At 41.5% G+C, this 20,370-nt stretch overlaps 1 protein-coding gene across 6 annotated transcripts; it reads right to left on the reverse strand.

Annotated features, from left to right (window-relative positions):
• Positions 1–3,355: 3,355 nt before the first annotated feature.
• ulk4 (unc-51 like kinase 4) lies at positions 3,356–13,463 on the reverse strand. Of its 6 annotated transcripts, none has more exons than XM_084052667.1 (12): positions 13,333–13,463; positions 12,201–12,385; positions 11,438–11,537; positions 10,761–10,900; positions 10,069–10,252; positions 9,472–9,573; positions 9,025–9,108; positions 8,681–8,759; positions 8,039–8,152; positions 6,403–6,563; positions 5,738–5,801; positions 3,356–3,482 (listed from the first exon to the last, which is right to left on the reverse strand). In XM_084052667.1, exons 2-12 carry the CDS (start codon positions 12,339–12,341, stop codon positions 3,416–3,418), a joined length of 1,236 nt encoding a protein of 411 aa, XP_083908793.1. In that variant the 5' UTR covers positions 12,342–12,385; positions 13,333–13,463; the 3' UTR covers positions 3,356–3,415. The 6 variants fall into 6 exon arrangements, with proteins under 6 accessions (XP_083908793.1, XP_083908791.1, XP_083908790.1 ...); XM_084052665.1 differs by having other exon boundaries at positions 3,409–3,485; positions 12,201–12,341; XM_084052664.1 differs by having other exon boundaries at positions 3,409–3,485; positions 12,201–12,344.
• Between the last annotated feature and the right edge of the window lie 6,907 nt (positions 13,464–20,370).

The raw sequence follows: 20,370 nt of genomic DNA on the forward strand, positions 1-20,370 counted from the left end.
TCTCACACACACACACACACACACACACACACACACACACACACACACACACACACACACACACACACACACACACACACACACACACACACACACATCCTAGTCTTCTGTTACAGATACTATGACATAAGAAGACATGCACACATATACACACATACTGGGTGCACAAACACACATGCACAGAACTCCTGCTGAGCAGACACACAACAAACCTCAACGTGCACACAGAGACCCCCTGGTGAGTGTAAGGGCACACACACACACACACACACACACACACACACACACACACACACACATACACAAAGCCTTTTTCTTTTTGCTTTATAATTTGTCACAGTTAGCGGGCAGCAGGGATTGGGAAGCAGAGAAACAGTTCCGCCATTTTTCTTAAACAACGACCACATAACACCCTGCTACGCCACTGTCGGCCATTTTATAAAAAACAGCGAGAGAGAGAGAGAGACAGATAGATAGACAGACAGACAGACAGACAGCGGTGGACTGAGAGACAAATAGATATACAGTAAAGCCTGAGTTATACTTCAGTTGCGAGCCATAGCGTGTGCTGAAAATAGCAGATCTACACACTCACAGCGCGTTGCAGCTTGTTGATCTGCTATTTTCAGTGTGCGACACCGGCAAACTATTAAGTATAAATCAGGAAGAGAAAGAGATGGAGAGAGTGAAAGATAGAAAGGAGGAAGCAGACCTGGAGAGGGCAAGCTGGGCAGTAGTTTGTTGAAAACAGGAACTGGCCTTGACATGCGAATGAGAGAGGAGAGAAACAGAAGTGTGGTGATAAGAGATTGAGATCTGTTATGTGACGAAAGGATCGAAGGAGGGAGAGAAACAGGCTCCTTGTCAGAACTCCTTCTAAACCAACAGCATCACATTGAGTGTAAACAGCTTTATGGTCTTAAATGGGGGCGTGGAGTAATGCAAAGAATCTTCCATATGAACACACCTCTGACCTTCAGGCAAAAATAAGGACTGTGATCCGCACATATCCTGGATTTACACACGCCTTTGTGAATTGCTTTTGCATAGAGAAAATCCACCCTCCTTTAGACATATCATTTACATTTACACTGATATTTACGACCAGCTTAGTGAATCGGGCCCATTGACTCCACTACATTTCTAGGACGTACATTATGATCTAACCACTTAAAGGAGTAGTTCATCCAACAAATTACTTATTTTCCCTCAATTACACACGCCCCATAAAGCCTTGAATTCATTTTTTGTTTTTGTTGCATTCCTGAGACAATAATTTGCTGACCGGCGGAGTCTGACCAGCCACCTTGTCATTGAATTATTGGCTCAGGAATGCGATAAAAACTAAAAACTCTCCATGAATTCAAGGCTTCATGGGGTGTGTAATTGATAGAAAATTAGTCATTTTGGGGGGTGAACTGCTCTTTTAAGCCCCATAAATACAGTGATATTAGCAGATCTACAAGCTCACAACGTGTCGCATCCGCTATTTTGACATGCATTAATATTTCTTGAACATTGTAATTTGTATTTTTGAATACTCCACCTATTTTCAACCTATCTTCATAACTGGTTGCTCACTAATGCTCATTATAAGATGGCACCATTTACTCGGTCTGCGTTTCAGAGAAGGGCTGTGGACAGTACAGAAACCTGTCTACCTGTAACATCATCGGTAGGCAGGTTTGGTCATTTCAAACAAGATTTCAAACTTTTGTTTTTATTCATTCAAGAATAAACTATTACAGCATGCTATCTTTCCAGGAAGATAAATGCTGTAGTTTATATTAAATTAGCTTGGAATCCCCATCAATGTGATGTCACTGGCAGGCATGTTTTTGAACTGTCCATAGCCCACCAATGAGACAGAGCGAGTAGACAGAAATGGTGCCATCTTACAATGACCATTAGTGAGGACCAATTAAATGTAGATAGTACTCCAGTAGCCTACAATAACTCAAGTAGAAATTTGAGCAATTTTCACTTGTAGTTCTAACACTTGACCAGCAGTATCTATAATTCCAGTCCACCACTGTTTCTCACCCTACTCTTCTGTTAGCATTCTGCTCTTTTCTTCTCTCTGTCCACTCTCACTCTATAACCATTCTGTTCTTCTGTCCACTAGGTTGTCATTTGGCTCTTCCATTCACCAGCAGAGCTGTGTTGCATGTCATGTCGGCCCCCCTCTCTACCCTCAGCTTCCTGTCTCACAACACTCTCCTGTCTAAATAAAGCAAAATACCTGTCTAAAAATACATTCCAGGCACGCATGCACGCACGCATGCACACGCACGCACACACGCACGCACGCACGCACGCACGCACGCACGCACGCACACACACACACACACACACACACACACACACACACACACACACACACACACACACACACACACACACACACACACACACACACACACACACACACACATGCAATAATGCAACGCCATTAACAACATAACATTTTAACATTGCACTCATATTTTCTATCTCATTCTCATTCTACTACTCTGCCACCAAAATGTGGAATGCCCTGACACAATCACATTCCCTTAAAAAATGTGGATCACTGGCGCTTCTTTCAAAACAGGCCTGACAATCCATCTGTCAGGAGACCACACAAGGATTTTTCCCATAGAAAGGAAGTGACATTTACTGCCCCCAAAAAATATTTGTACATATAGTGTTTTATATTTGTTGATATGTATTTTTGTGTTATTTTCATTCCATGTTGATGAATTGAATACATAGGACCCAGGACCTTTTTGTGTTATCCTTTGAGCATAAATGTCTGACTGTATCTGTTAACATTCCTGACTAATAAGTATTCAATCAATCAATCAATCATCTTGATTCATGACCCCCAAATGATCAGGTCTGTGTATGTGTAGGTGAAGTGTGTGTGTGTGTGTGTGTGTGTGTGTGTGTGTGTGTGTGTGTGTGTGTGTGTGTGTGTGTGTGTGTGTGTGTGTGTGTGTGTGTGTGTGTGTGTGTGTGTGTGTGTGCGTGCGTGCGTGCGTGCGTGCGTGCGTGCGTGCGTGCTCATTTTGCACTGATGCAGATACATTTTCCTGTGTGTGGTGATGAAAATCATACTTTGTGGTCAGGTCTCATGTTGACGCCACATACAGTCATTCTTCCTGTCCTGCAATGCCCCCTACTGGTATTAAGTTGTAATTGTGCTGAAGTTACAAAATTGAAATTACTGGCCCAGAGAAAATCCTCCATGATGGTGCCTTAATGAAACTCTTGGCAGTAAAGTGTTCCTGGTCTGATATGTTTCTTTGTGAGTAAAGAGTCAGAGTCAAGTGCATAGTATCATTCTGAGATACAAAACCAAACCAGAAAACAGTCTAATTAAAATATATTTAATATAGGCACAAAAAAGAGCAGCTTCATATCAACCTCATTATTAAAAATGGTTTGGATTGGAATCCTTGTCTGGTCTGTTGCTCTTCCTCCCAGAAGATGTATGCGACCTGCTGGACATAAAACACAGACACAGCTCATATGTAGGCTACAGAAAAGTGGCACATTTTATTTTTAGTGCATTGATTTTGATAAATGAAATGTAGAGTTCAGAATAAATTCATTTGTCAGTTGTGTCAGACTTCTATCCCTTAGGGCAGTGTTTCCAGACCTGGGGTCTGGGGCGAGACCTTGGCCGGGTTTCCCAAAGAGCTCGTGCGTAGAGCATCGTCGCAGGTCCGACGACGGGTCTAACGTGTGACGTCACATGCTTCGCAGTACCATAGCAGGCACGTAGATTTCAGGTCATGCGTGGCCGTACGCAGCTTGCGCAAGCGTCTCCTACACAGCTGGGACTCGGCCAAACCTACGCTCTACCCTCATTAGTAGCAGGTGGTTGTGCCCCTGCGTGCCATCTAAACTGGCTGCGATTGTGGTAAAAGTACATTCGTGAGACAGAATGCGCGCAGCATACTCCCCGCCCACAGTAGGAGGGGAGTACTGTCCTACGAAGCATTTTGTAACGAGCGCCCTGGGCCGCGTGTAACACCCATCGTTCAATGAAATCTATGAAAAGACCGACACACACACACACACACACACACACACACACACACACACACACACACACACACACACACACACACACACACACACACACACACACACGTGTGTATGTGTATGTATGTATATATATATATATATATATATATATATATATATATATATATATATATATATATATATATATATATATATATTACGGCCGGGCCGGGCCGGTGCGTAAAAGGGCGAGCGGCCGGCTGCAGTGCTTCGTCCTCTATGCATGAACCCGAAGTTTACAAATCGTACTCTCACGGATGATCCGATCATCTAATAAAAATATTAAGCACATGCCAAGTTAACTAAAGGTATATAAATGATGCTGAGCTAAATATGTTTCCTTGATTTCGAAGTTTTATAGTTAAACGTTATGATGAAAGTGCAGTTCCTCTCACAAAGTGACAGCTCGGCGATGCGCTGTTGCGCTCGGCGAGCGCAACAGCGCATCTACAAGCTTGTGACACGTTGTGAGCTTGTAGATCTGCTATTTTCAAAAGATGTTTTAACCATTCATAAACATGGCGAGCTGTTGCGCTCGCCGAGCGCGACAGCTGTCACTTTGTGAGAGGAACTGCACTTTCATCATAACGTTTAACTATAAAACTTCGAAATTAAGGAAACATATTTAGCTCAGCATCATTTATATACCTTTAGTTAACTTGGCATGTGCTTAATATTTTTATTAGATGATCGGATTATCCGTGAGAGTACAATTTGTAAACTTCGGGTTCATGCATAGAGGACGAAGCACTGCAGGCGCTCGCCCTACCCAAAATAACAGATCTGCAAGCTATCAACACGGCATGTCGCAGTGTGTTTGTTGTATATATGTCTGTTTTTTTGGGGAGGCGTCGCCCGTTACGCGTTAAGCTGTCAATCATGCAGGGGGACGCCCCCTCTATCCTCTGAATGTTTTGGAACGGCGAACAATGGCCGCAGTGTTTATTTAAGATCATTGAAATGTCACCTTAAAAAATGCATTTTAATACATTACAGAATGTACCTATAAAAATGTAAGTGTCCAATTCATATAAAGGTAAGTTAGATAAAGGTGCGACTTTATCTTAGTATTTTTGCAAAATCCTGTATATATAGATATATGTATGCAAAGGGTGTTTAAACTATAGTAGGATAGCACTACGTAGTTGACGTAGGCTTTACGTAGGCTACGTCCAGGATCTCTTCACGTGCATGCTGTCTCACGAATGTAGTTTTAGCACAGACGAAACGGAACCTACGAAGATGGTGTCTACTGAAGCCAATTTAGATGAGACGTTGGGCACACACAGCTGCTACTAACGAAGATAGTGCGCAACGGGGTTGCTACTGCGCAGATGCGTGGAGGCACCTACGCAGCTTCTAGGCTACGCAGGAGCTCAAATTCGTTTGGGAAACGCGGCCCTTGTCTGTTTGACGTTAGTCCAAAAACATGTTTCACAAAATCATAACTTGCCTTTTTGGGTCATTACTCTACTCTACATTTTACAAGATTTTTCAAAAAGTTTCAAAAATAGTTTAAAGAAAATAACCATTCCACAAGCTCACAACAGTGAGCTTGTGGAATGGTTATTTTAATATTTTCACTAATCATCCTACTCAAAGTATATAGGGCTTAAGTGGTTTACGTGAGTGTGTGTGTGTGTGTAATAAGATGTTCTTGTACCTCAGGAAGAAAGCTTCAGTGTTGTCTTTATCCACATGCTTCGGTTTCAGCTCTGACACGCTATCTGGAGGACACAAAATCACACATTCATGAATTGAATCCTCTGTACTGTAACAACATATTCTCCACCTCAAAGCTAATGACGACTTACCTTCCTTCACTTTTAACAGCTACAGTACAAACATGTTTAACGCATTAAAACCGGGAAAGCATCTGTGTCATTCTAGATTTTAGGCGTTGGCTATTCAAAAATGGCAGATATACAAGCTTCACAGCGCGTCACTTTGTGCAGCTTATACATCTGCTATTTTTGAACATTCTATTTAAATCTTGAAAGTGTGAGAACTGCTGATTTAGAAGGCATTTGTAGAATTGGCCACAGGTCTTAATGGGTTAATGGTGTCTGATCATATCACATGGAGGTCTGAGGGTAACTAAGTGTGGGTTTTTGTTCCAGTCAGACACTACATTCACTTATAAACAGCCCCCCCCCCCCCCCCCCCCACCCTAGTTGAACTGGCGCTTATTGATAGACAAGAGCTACTTACACAGGATGGAAGCATGCCAAGTAAATGCCTCTACTTCTATGACTACCACTGTACACAGTACTAATGCAGGATGTGGGACAAACGACAAGTAACATGTGACATACGGGGACGCATTACCGAGTGTAAATGATTTGTGATACAGGGTGTGGCAGCCCTGCTGCCCCCCGGATGGCCTTGTCCTGTCTCCTCTCTCACCTCTCACTGAGGGGTGCGTGCGTGTGGACGTCTGTCTCTCTGGAGGGGCTGGTTCAATGGCCTCTTGCTGCCTGTGGGGATAGCTGGTAAACAAAGCACACAGTTACCACGTCACAGAGATAAGAGACATGGATTTGTGAGACACTAATCACGATTCAGTTCAAATCGCCAGGTCCGCTGGAAAAATTCTGTGTTTCTTCACTCCATCCACAGCTAGCATCAGTATGCCCATGAGCAAGGCACTTAATCCCAGTTGCAAGCACTGCATGAAAATAAAGATTGGATGTCACTGGGCAGCCATTTTGGCCCCAAACCCCATGTCCACTAGTTGCTAGGTAACTAGTAATTCAAGGCCGGCTGACAGTTTCATGGTATCCATTAATATCATCTATTAATGGATGCCAGTCCATCTGGGCAGCTTATTAAAGTGCTAGTTTGCAACTTTTCCCTGTATGTCCATGTAGTGTCAGTAGTGCTGATATGTCTACTGCTCTGTGTGACGCTGCGGTCCATATGTTTTATTCAATGGCACTCACTGGTGGTGCAATACTAAGCAACAGTGGCCTGGAACGCTGGCCTAACGGTCCGGGCACCTAGGCTCCATTGCAGCCTGACAGCGTGTCGCGGGTTCGAGTCCCTTTGCTGCGTGTCACTCCCTGTCTCTCTCTCCCCATTTGTACACTATCAATAAAGGCTGAAAAAAAGCCAGAAAGATATCTTCAGAACAAATAAAAAAATACTAAGCAACAGTAGCATCTAATATATTTAGACCTTTTTGTTCAAATGTGTGTGTGTGTGTGTGTGAGCGTGCGTGCGTGAGTGCGTGCGTGCGTGCGTGCGTGCGTGCGTGCGTGCGTGTGTGTGTGTTCCTGAACATCAAGACTGTGCACTGCACATTCTAAGCTGACCTCCTGTGTGTGTTAGAGTTGGCAGTGCCTGGCTTGGCCTGATGCCATCATTTAAAAGTCCAGTCTTGTTGTTGTAGGCAGCTGAGGACCAACAATAGCAGGAAAAGAGGCCTAATTCATAAACCGTACCACTTTATTGCCCAGTGTGAGGTTTCAGACAAGAACATTAAATGTCCTTTGTTTTAATACTTCGGGCAGTGACAACCAAAATACAGTAGTTAACGCAGGGCTAACGTCAAATTATATGGACATAAAACAGGACTCTCCACAGTATGGTGGAAGTATGACAGGAGATGTAGGACCTACACTGCTAAGCTGTCTCTGTAAACAAAGCAGGGAAGAAGCAGAGAAGTTAAGTTCCTTAGTGGACAGGCCTGCTTAATGTATCTGCATGTCTAATGTAGCATCTGGGAGATTTCTGGAATGAACTGAGCACCACTGTTCCCATAAGAGTTACATTTTCAGGAGTGCACTGTTTAGTCACAGTTCTTCTGTGTTGTGTCGGGACTGTGAAACATTCATGTATATTGTATATATGGTCTCGGTGGGGGACCTTTGTCCATTATTTTGGGTATCATTCATATAAATTCCTGCAGTAAACACACACAAGTTCCAAGAAAAGCACAACACAGAGGAATTTGCCGACCCACCCTGGGTTGATGGAGTCGTCTGAAACGTCACTTCCTTCCCCCTCCTCTTCCTCATCCTCTTCCTCCAGTATTTGTGTCCAGAAGGGCTGGGTCAGTAACTCTGACCATCCCATCCTTAAAAGCACAAAAACAAGAGCCATTAAAAAGCCATCAGCCTGTGAATTCCAAGCTAATTAAGGATGTAAGACAGCATTCTGGTACAGTAGTTAATAGTTAGTAAACCAGGAGCTGCAGTTAGCAAACCCAGAGGTCATGGTTAGTTAAGACAGAGGTTGTGGTTTGTGAAACTAGAAGTGTAGCTCGTTAACCAGGAAGTGTAGTTAGTGAACCCGGTCTTGTGAAAAACAGGTGGTTGGAGTTATTAAGTGACATGGCACTTCCTTAAGACACAACAGTGAATTCTACCATCCTAAAAACCCACCCACCAAAACAGTGACCTTGACCACTGCAGTGGTTCTCAAAGTGGGGTCCAGGGACCTTCTGGGTTCCTTGAGGGGGTTCCAAATGGACCCTTACAGGTTTGTAAATCTGAGTGTACAAATGGATCCAAATGGACTCTTACGGGTCCATTTGTAGTGGTAGTAATAGTAATATTATATTGTAATATTACTATATTATAATAATAATAATATTTAAACTGACCTCTTATCAGGGTCCTTGATGAGCAAGCCTTTAAGAAGTCTCTGAAACTCCTCACTGGGTGGGCTGGATGATCCTTCAACTGACAGATTATTTTTTAATATGACAATGATTAATAAGACATTTTTATTCAACAGGATATTAAGTTACAGTTAACAACTATAGAGTTTCATAGGAACTTTCACGCACCTGTGTGTGTGTGTGTGTGTGTGTGTGTGTGTGTGTGTGTGTGTGTGTGTGTGTGTGTGTGTGTGTGTGTGTGTGTGTGTGTGTGTGTGTGTGTGTGTGTGTGTGTGTGTGTGTGTGTGTGTGTGTGTGTGTGTGCGTGCGTGCGCGCGCGTGGGTACCTGTCTGTCTAGCAGGTGGTGGTTCCTTGTGTAGAATCATGTCGGTCAGTTCAGTGTAGCTGTCTGAATAGAAAGGAGGTTTACCTGGAAGAGAAGAAATATGCTTTAGTCCAGTATAGTGTAGTGTTCTGTAGTTATGATGTGTTGTTTATTCAGTTTTTAAGTGGCAAGTTTAACACAAAGACACTGCATAATGCATATCATTATTGTTGGGCAGAAAAATGTTACTTTTCAGGAAATGGAAATGGAAAAAAACCTGTGTTCCAAATGTTTCAAAAATATCAGAAATAGAACATCTGCAAGCTCGCAACTCGTCGCATCACAATGCTTTAAATACATAAAAAAGAATGTCATGGTTTCTACCCGACAGCAACGATATGTCATATATGTGTACTGGTATATGTGTGTGTGTGTGTGTGTGTGTGTGTGTGTGTGTTATACATGTACCAGTAAACATGTAGTAAAGTATACAGCCCAGAGCCCACAGATCTGAGCTGCAGCTGGTCTCTGCTCCTTTCAACACCTCTGGAGCCGTATAGAGTGGACAGCCTGAACACACACACACACACACACACACACACACACACACACACACACACACACACACACACACACACACACACACACGCGCGTCAAAGGTCAAGGTCACAATTACGGTCGGAATTAAATATTTGGCCTCCCTCAATGCAGGTGCTGCCTACAGGATAAACAAGAGGATTTCGGAAGTGATGACACAAAAACACTAGCAGACGAATTTGGAACTGGAGCACTATAAACATTTAAATGGGTACTCTTTCCTGACTGGCTGAAATTGGCAACCCACCTGAACATTTATTTTCTATTTACTAAAGATCTGAAGAGATGGGGAGTGGGGAGACCCCCGTTACAGAACAAACACTGTATAGCAATGATTACTATCACACATAAAATAACCTTTTCATAAAAAATGTTTTTGTTTTAATCCAAAAATATCACTTACCCTACCTTTGAAAACAAAAGGATACGGAGAAGAGAAAATAATTATTTAGAGGAAGTCTCCCTGACCTTGAATTCTTTTCCTCCTGTCGTTCATGTCGGGGTTCTTCTTTTCATCTACTCCTCTTCTTCCTCCTCCCCCACTCTGCTCAGAGGTGTTCAGTAAGCTAAAGAACTCCTCCAGAGTCTCGCCCTCTGCCTTGGACTGACAGAAGTTACTGAACTTCAGAACACCGGGTCCATCCAGTAAAATCTACAAGGGCCAGAAAAATAGTTTCCATATTACTCTTATTACATGTTTAGCCTTGATTTAAACAGGAACACAATCATACACTGATGGTGGAGACAGCGACTACAAGCCACCAACCTGCCCATTGTGAAGAACTAGGAGTCTTGCTCAAGGATACTTTAACATTAAGCCATCAGTAGCATCATCATCATTACCACATCCCTATATCTGTGCTAGTTTGTTTTTTCCATGTTGTACTGTCTATCTTAGGCTCTAAGTCAGTGGTTGTCAAACGGCGACGGCTACAGATCTACTCCTCCAACCTCTAGGCGACCGTTGGTCCAACAGGTACCAGTCTGACTGCAGCAATGAAACCCAGCTGTATACAAATGTCGATGATGACAGATTCACATCAGCATATCAGAGTTTTCTTCCATCTGTCAGTGAAACATGATGGCTTCCCCAAACACTCTAAGATGCTCAAACAAACACACTTCATTCTACACACAAGCGCACAAATCTATGTTCCAACCTTTGCAGGAGTGAGTTCGGAGAAGATGATTCCTGATTGGTGGATGTGCCTCAGTCCTCTGACTAAGTCCCGCCCAAACCCCTTCACCACTTCCTCAGACAGGCAACCATCCTGGCCAATTACACCCTCCAGAGAACCACCTGAAGAGGGGAGGGGAGGGAGGGAATATGAAAGGAGGTGAATGAAATGGTAGAAGGTATTGAAAGAGCACAATATAAATTAAACACCTCTGGGGGTACAAACTCTACACACAAACATAATCTTCCTTATTATTCTTAATTTATAGCGTGCTGAAAATAACAGCGGCACGGGACAACATTGCACAACAAAGTATAAATCAGGCTTAAGGCTCTCTGCTCCTGAGATATGATAGACTCGCAAGTCAGGTTCTAAAGACTAGAGACTGAGTGTGTAAACAATTAGAGCTCAGAACCAATCCAAAGTCTTCGGGTCAATCCTGCATGGTGTGGGGCTGTGACATAAACTGGATTTCAAAGCTGTGGGCATAGGTTTGTTAGCAGACGTTCTTGCACTGTTCTAGCAACTACCTTGCATTTTTAGAAGTCCCCAGACATGTCTTGACAGACAGAGATCTCTGATCGCCTGGCAAGATAAATTGCAACATGATCTTTGTCAACATCATTCAGCTTCACCAGGTGTCATTGAGGGTCACTCACCAGTGCAGAGTTCTGTCACCAGCCACAGATGATTACTGGTTTCATACCATTCATAGAACGACACAATGTTCCCATGACTCAAATCATGGCTCAAACGAACCTGGAAGGAGACACAACAATGTATCTCTGACAGCTGATGGCATACTGGTTAAAACACACAACAACACTGGCCTGTTTGATACCCACTAGAGGAGTGATGAGTCAACCTAATTTGCATATGCTTCTATATTGAGACACCAGAGAGACAGACAGTAGGAAAGCTGAGAGGGAGACAGTGTAGTAGGAGAGACAAACATTAAGAAAGCTGAGAGGGAGACAGTGTAGTAGGAGAGACAGACATTAAGAAAGCTGAGAGGGAGACAGTGTAGTAGGAGAGACAAACATTAAGAAAGACTGCGTAGGATGGAGACACAGACAGTAGAACAGCTGACAGGGAGACACTGTGGGAGAGACAGACAGTTGGACAGCGGAGAGGGAGACACTGTGGAAGAGACAGACAGTTGGACAGCGGAGAGGGAGACACTGTGGGAGAGACAGACAGTTGGACAGCGGAGAGGGAGACACTGTGGGAGAGACAGACAGTTGGACAGCGGAGAGGGAGACTCTGTGGGAGAGACAGACAGTTGGACAGCTGAGAGGGAGACACTGTGGGAGAGAAAGACAGTTGGACAGTGGAGAGGGAGACACTGTGGGAGAGACAGTGTAAAGAGAGACACAGGAAAGAAGGCTCTGGTGGGATCTTACCAAAGACCAGCAGACTTACATGGTTGGTTATTTCAGGTCTCTTGGTCTTGTCGGCACAGACAATGGCAACGTAGTTGAGACTGCCTTTCCTTCTGCCTTTATAGACCACTGACCTGCTGCCTGATCCAAGCTCCTCGTACAGAATGAAGTTCTCCATCATCTACTGCCATAAAGGACATGCGGGTTGACATTTAAAATGCATCACTGAGCCATACATATGTCAAGAGAAGAGAGACATTGCTACAACATGTGAGTACCAAGCAACACCTGTGGAGACCCAGTGAAATAAAAATGAATATCAATACACTATATCAGGGGTCTTCAACAGGGGGTCCGGGACCCCTAGGGGGTCCTCAGAGCAACTACAGGGGGTCCGCCAAATCTTTGTGTGATATGATTTTTTTTTTACCTTAACCACTTGAACCCTAGCATCCCTTTTCTGAGGAGAGCTTTAGCCAAAAATAGCAGATCTACCATCTCACAACGCCTCGCGCTGGCAAAGAGGTTTAGGTGTAGAGAGAAAAAAGAACAGTAAACATAAACAAAAAAGTTTCATCTAAAACACAATTTTATACAATATAGAGGGGGTCCCTGCTTCATCTCTCTCTCAGCTAGGGGGTCCTTGGGCTGAAAACGTTGAAGACCCCTGCACTATATTACTACTGCTACCACTATATGAGATAGTATTAGAAGTCTATAGACTATAATTATAATTATTATATATATATAATAATTATAATTATAATAATAATCCCCACTGCCATTGTGCTCCTTAGCAAACATAACCCCCTCACCTAGACAAACACACAGGCACCAAAGCATGCACACATGCACGCTCATGCACTATACTCATCAGTGGTCAAGACTGAGGACATTTTTTGTTTCAAATGAGACATAATGGTTTACTTGGTCTGCTCTTTTTTCCCCTCTAGACCTATACCACTTTGCCAAAAATAGCTGATCTACAAGCTCGCTTGTAGATCAGTGGTTAATGTAAAAAAAAATCATATCACACCAAGATTTGACGGCCCCCCTGTAGTAACTCGGAGGGCCCCCTATGGGTCCCGGACCCCCTGTTGAAGACCCCTGCTTTAGAGACAATGAACAACTTTGAACTTTCTCTCTTAGCCAGAAAACAAAACAGTACTTACACAGTAATTACTAGGGCTACCAATTGCACATCCCTTAGCTTCCTTTGTCAGTGTTTGCAAACCTATTATACAACATCATAACAACAGAATATCACTCAATAAATGATATTTTCAGTTTTCAACACCGTTGCTTGGATGTAGTTCTACTCTTCTTCAACAGCAACTGTTGCCAGATATTGCGAAAAAAACAAGCAACGGTCTATGAAAACAAGCCCAAAAGAAGCCACATGAGCTCTTAACCTATGCATCAGCTATTTGAAAATAGCCGATCTATAAGCTGACAACACGTAGCGATGCGACGCGTTGTGAACATGTAGATCTGCTTTTTCCCCAAAAATCTTAGAAAAAGGGACGAATTTGAAATATTTTTGAAACATTCTAACCACACAAATTTGGCATAAAACATTTTCAGATGGGTGTCTGTGGACAGTGACATTAATTTGGTTGGGGTCCTTGACAAGTAAATGTTTAAGAACCACTGGTTTAAACAGCATTAGAAAACAAGCCCAAATAAGCAACAACACTTTAGAAACAAGCCCCCAAAAACGCAACCCGCAACTACCAATATTTACAAGCAACTTTGAAGAAAAATAAGCCCAAATTCACTTATAATAAGCGGACATGGCAACGCTGTCAACGGCACGCAGTAAGTTGCCGGAAGTGTTTTGGACCAGTTCATTTGATCCACGGAGGGGGGCTTCAAAGAATTTGCCCAGAAACGGTTTAAGGAAAACGAACTAAAAGCAACTTTTATTACGTTTAAGTTTTATTAATTTATTACAAAACTACCTCTCATGCATACAAATCAAAACAGACCGGGACTTATGTGTTTACATTTCATTGTTTGTAGAGGAGGAGTGCCTACTAATGTGTTATTCCTGCGTTGCCTAGATACAAGAAGGCACCAACCTGGTGCCTTCTTGTATTTACTCAAGTACTGCACTACAATTTTGAGGTATTTTTTACTTTACTGGAGTATTTCCAATTTTAAGTACTTTTACTCCACTGCATCTCAGAGGCAAATATTATACGTTTACTCCACTACAATTATTTGAAAACTTTACTAGTTACTTTGTAGATTTTGATTATTATTACAAAACGTGCATTAACCATTTCGGCCATATGAAAATAGCCGTACAAGCTCACAATGCCTATTTTGAACCCTTGTGCAATGGCACATTCTGCACGAGTACTTTTACTTTTGGTACTTTAAGTACATTTTGATGCCAATACTTTTGTACTTTTACTCAAGTAAATTTTGAATACCGGACTTTTACTTGTAACAGAGTATGTCTGCATTGCAGTATTGATACTTTTACTTAAAGTAAAACATTTGAGTACTTTTTCCACCACTGACAGTCACATACATTAGTAGTGCAACAACAAACTAAAACATAATGTTTGAGTTTTTATTTGTCTGTCATTAAATTGTACCCAATGGAAACAAGCCATAGTGCTTTCTTGGGTTTAAAATACAAAATAGACCTTGTATTGAACTGTACTTCCTTGTGCTTGTATTTGCAAACTGTTAATAAATTATTCAATCAATCAATCAATCAACTAATCAATTTAAATATTTTATTTTGAAATGTATTAACCGGATATTGTATTTGAATAGTGGTTAGCTTTGCTCTGGTGATGAGATCAGCGTTGCCATGTCTGCTTATTATAAGCGACTTCGGGCTTCTTTTTTGTAAAGTTGCAAGTGCTCATGTGGCCTAAGTTCCTTCTTTTGGGCTAGTTTTCAAAGACCTGGTTGCTTGTTTCTCTCACACATTCTGGCAACACTGGTGGTGAAGAGCTTGCAAAGTTGTCTGGACCCTCACACTCACACACACACACACACACACACACTCACTTTCACTTGCATGTTTTGTTTTATTTTAATTTACTTTTGACGTGAAAGAGAGAAATACTTGATTATATAACGGGTGGAACCAACAGAAATGGAATATTAAAACCAGGATCTGTATTGTGTGTAGCCTATATATTTTATTTATTTGTATCATCAGTTTAGTTTTTACGAGGGGATGAATCGGTGAATGAATCTCGCCTCCTGCATTGCAAGCATACAAAAGGACTTTCTCATGTATTTATAAAACACACCAACTCCCGACAGGTAAGCACCCCTAATCTTAATAATAATAATAATGATCATAATAATCTTTATTTATAGAGCACCTTTCAGACATAAATGTAGTTGGTGCTTTACATTCAAGTTAAAAATACAGGTTAAACAAAGCAATACGTTAATCTAGTCAATAGTCAAATTAAAACAGTAGTGAAATTAAGGGGGGGGGGGCAGTTAAAAGGAGATGATATCAGTTAAAAGCAAGGTCATATATAAGTGGATTTTTAGCTGCCTCGAAAGCCATCAACCGAGGTTGCCTGTCTGATATGCAGGGGGAGTATTAAGTTCCAAATCCTCGGTGCATAGCTACCAAAGGCAGCATCACTTGACAGTTTTCAATCATAAAATTGTACATTCTTTGTTTGTTGTTGATGATGATGATGATGATGATGATGACTCTCATCACTTGTTGATTTTACATTATGATGGACCGTATTCATTTTATTCAGCTTCTGTGATTCTGGCAGCATTTTTGTTTGTTCTTCTTTTAATTTGAATATGATTTTCTAATTCGATAGAACTTTTGCCCTTGCCTTCAATTCCTGGAGCAGTTGGGAAATGTCTAGTATATCTGCTCTTCTTGTTTTACATTTGATCGTTAGTTCTCCGGGGGACCCATTATCCTCCATGGTCCGGGACCCCCCCCCCCCCCCCTCCAGGGCTCCTTGGGGGAGGGGCGTTCCAGGGGTCCCCAGTGACATGATTGATAGTTAAATTTCACCATTATTATTACATTTACAAGTGAATACAAGTAGATAACTAATAAGAATAGCTATTCTATACCGACAGTAACGGTTCTTGAACAAATCATTATGTAACAATGAACATCTTCTTGGATTGGGGTCCCAGATGACCCAGAAAGAAACACAATCATAGGTTTATCAGTTTGGGTTTCCTTGATTGATTGATTGATTGATTGATTGAATACTTTATAAACAGTTTGCAAAAAAGGTACAGATTTATACAAAAGGATGCTAAAAGTATAACCCCAAAAAGCCCAATTGCTTACCATTGAGGTGCTGTGTATTCAATTAATCGAGAAACCAATTCATCCTGACACAAAAAGGTTGAGAAGGACAGCTCTGAAGTAACCTCAGTTGCATCAAAGATGACATCTCAGTTTCTGCGAATCAGAATCAGGGAAAATGTGTATTTTTCATTTAACAGTTCTAGGCTGAAATGTAGGTTACTAAACCCTGTACCAGGTATAGGCACATTTCTATTTAATAAGCTTTCATTGTAACAAGCTGATTGTATTCATTGGATTATAGCATAATTCACCCACTCAGGCAGCTATGCAACTGAGATTATAAGCAATTGATTATAATCTCAGTCACTGTAGCTGCCTGAGTGGGAAAGGATTAATCCTCTCCCACTCTTTAGTTTGAATGGTGACTAAAATCTCCTCTTAGTCAGCAAATGTTGCAACGGTTACAAGTCAAGCTGTTGTCAATTTGTCACTATAGGCTAAGTGAAATGATGGGATTACCATTTACTGCCAATCTCTTGTGCAGTTGATACACTTTATAAAGACCCTAAATTCTGTCAAACAGTCAAAGTAAGACCTCTATTTCCTTCCATGCATGAATATCTCACTCTACTTCCAAACCTAAGCCAGTAGGCTAACTAGCTATTTGAACTCGAATAATGTACTGGCCAGCTCTTTAGTGTGTCCCTGTGTCTTGTGATGTTTAACTGTGTGATGGTCATGTCTTTTCATCTTTACAACAGATTTTCGGCCACAGACACAGACTTAAAAATGCCACTGTGCCATAAAGAAACTCCCTACTACACTGTCACTGTTTATTCATTAGGATTAAGGTCCTCTACTTAAGAAAGCTCACACTCAACCAGGGGCTGAGCAAAACAATAGGGTTAATTTCCTAATGGCTCAAGTGACTTGGCACGCTGAAAGGCCCTGCTCTCACACAAGGATGGAGGCAGAGCAGGGGGGTTTCTCACTGGACAACAGTCAAAAACAGCTTCTGCCTGTGCAGTAGAGTTGTTCCGATGTCGATACCAGTATCGGAAAGCTGCCAATACTGCCTAAAATGCTGGTATCTGTGAGTATGCCAGTGCGTTTACAGTAATCAAGGTAAACACGAGGTAATAAATCAAATGCATGCATAGAAATAGTAATCTAGGATCATAGGTAAATCAAGAACCTATAATCAGTCTAAACAGTATAATATCAAAAGATCTGTACGTTGAAACTATATAGGATGCCAGCCAGGTCTACAAATGAACCCGGCATCTGTCTACATAACATGCTATCTAAATTACATTGTATCCTTTGCATAAGCCTGCAAGGTTGTCAGGGCTATAGGGCAAGTGCTACGCTTGTTCAACAACTCTTATGAGTGGTGACGTAAGGATTGTTTAAACTGTAGTATTTTTAAGTGGTTCTTAAAAATGTCCACAGAGGCTGTAGCTCTCAAGACCTGTGGACTGGCGTTCCTTACCTTTTTGTTTTTGGGAGCAGTTAGGGCCAAGTATCTTGCTCAGGGACACTTCGAACCTCTTTCCAGGCGGGCTCACTAACCATTCAACTATTGCCTCCCAACCGGGTACGAGGAATGACCAATAGACCCTGCTCAGCTGACCTTAGGGTCCTGCTGGGCATGTATCGTTGTAGCAGGTCAGAGAACATCACTATTTGCTTCAAAGTGAGGCTCTACTTGCAGCACTGGTGGACCAAAGTACTCTACCCTAGTACTTGAGTCAAAGTATAGATACTCCTGGTGAAACATTACTCAACTACAAATGAAAGTTGCTCAGTCAAATTTGTTTCCAGTTAAAGTATTGGAGTAGGTGCTTTATACATAATACTAAAAAAGTATTTAAAAGAACATTTTCTTTTTAATATCAAAACATGCTGTATTAAAATGTAGACAATTTCCAAAACTTTTTCAGAAATTTAAATAAAATATAATAGTGAAGATATCAGCTCTACAAGCTTAACTGTGATGCGTTATGAGCTTGTAGATCTTCTATTTCCACAAATTGTCTGTATGTTGTATACTTCCAAAGATTTGTATCTAGACTAGACATGTCTGTGTCCAGTATGTAGACTGTTTTAATCAATAGTCCTGTGAATAATAAACAGACAGACAGACAGACAGACAGTTAAACTCGAAGACGGTTAGGCATGTGGAAAAAACAAGCATCAGCAGCCAAATCTATATTACTGCGCACATGCATGCACGCACACACACTTGGAGTGAGTTAGTGAATATGTTGAGATAAAAAGTCTTGGTATAATGAGTATGTTGACTTGACCTGTTTGTATTATCTTATGTTCCATTTAACACAGGGCTGATTATTACCTGATGTTCCACATTATCTGAGTTCTTTCATTTAATCAGCTTTCATTTTCTTGGAAATGATGTACGACTGGAAATGATGCAAGAGCCATATATATCTTATATAGGCTATATTTAATCAGTCCCCTGGCTTTGAAATCAAAGAGTTTTTTTTACCTGACTTTATGGCTTAGAGAAGAGTTTATTATTTTATTAGTCATTTATCAGAACTATCAGAACATAAAAGATCAAATGCATCTATAAAATGCTTTGTGTTTCCTTTGATCAATCATGATCAGAAGGCAAGGCAAGTTTGTTTGAACAACAACGTGTGCTTTAAACAACACATTAAAAGTATTAAGAAAGAGTGCACTGCAAAAGAAACAAGATGCCATTTAAAAGGCCATTATACAATTAAGTTAGGTTATTAAAGAGTTATACTAATAATAATACATCAGATTTATATAGCGCTTTTCAGAGTAGTTAAAAAAAGTCATTAAAACAAAATAACAATTAAAATTAGAGCGATAAAAAGGGAAATTCGATTAGGATTATAAGTGGGCAGCAACTGAGAAGGCCCCGTCACTCCAGGTTCAGCACTTTGTCCTGGGTAGGGCTGTCACGATTACAAAATTTAAGTTGGCGATTAATTGTCGTACAAATAATTGCGATTAACAATTTAATTGTGTTTTTGACATTGAATATTGGAACATGTGAATACAAATTACAATTCTGTTTGCCTTTTAGGCTTTGCAATCACAAACTGCACGGGGCAGATATGACACATTACTTAGGAAGAAAGAAGTTACTGACATATTTAATAATTTTGTACTTTAAATATTTTATTTATTTAATGCAGAAATAGCTGATCTACAAGCTTGAAGATCTGCTATTTCTTCTATTTCACTGGGAGCCAGTGAAGGCCATGGAGGACTGGTGTTATGGGGTCTCTGGAGCGGGTTCTGTTGATAAGGCAGGCAGTGTAGTTTTGTACATACAGTACATACTGTAGTTTAATGAGGACATGGTGACACCATATAGGAGGCTATTGCAATAGTCAAGTCTGGATGTGATTAAGACGGGAATGAATGTTTCTACAGCAGTATGTGACAGTTTGTGTCGAAGATGAGCAATGTTGCGGAGGTGGAAAAAGGCTGTTTTGTTGATCTGGTTAAGATGGGGCTGGAAGGAGAGGGTGGGGTCGAGGATGACTCCAAGGTTATGGATTTGGGGGGTTGACGATGGCGCCATCAACGTTGAGGGAGCGGGTGAGGGGGTCTGGACCAATGATGAGGATTTATTGCAGTTGAGTTTTAGGAAGATTGCTTGCATTCCTGTTTTAATGACAGTCAGTCAATCAGGCACGTGGTGAGGGTGGAGTCAGGAGAGGTTAGCTGTCCTGTGTGTCATCAGCATAGTGGAATCGGAGGCCGTGGCGGTGAAGAATCTGTCTGAGAGGGACCAAACTAGTGTATAAAAATGAGAGGGTCAAGCCACTTTATTTGAAGTTTGATGTATGGCTGACACTCTTATGTCATGTGGCACATGTGTGTGTGCGTGGGTCTTGTGTGTGTCATAGTATGTGCAGAATCATGGTTTGCTGCT

Source organism: Gymnoscopelus microlampas (genome assembly GCF_963454915.1).
Source record: "Gymnoscopelus microlampas genome assembly, chromosome: 3".
NCBI lineage: Eukaryota > Metazoa > Chordata > Actinopteri > Myctophiformes > Myctophidae > Gymnoscopelus > Gymnoscopelus microlampas.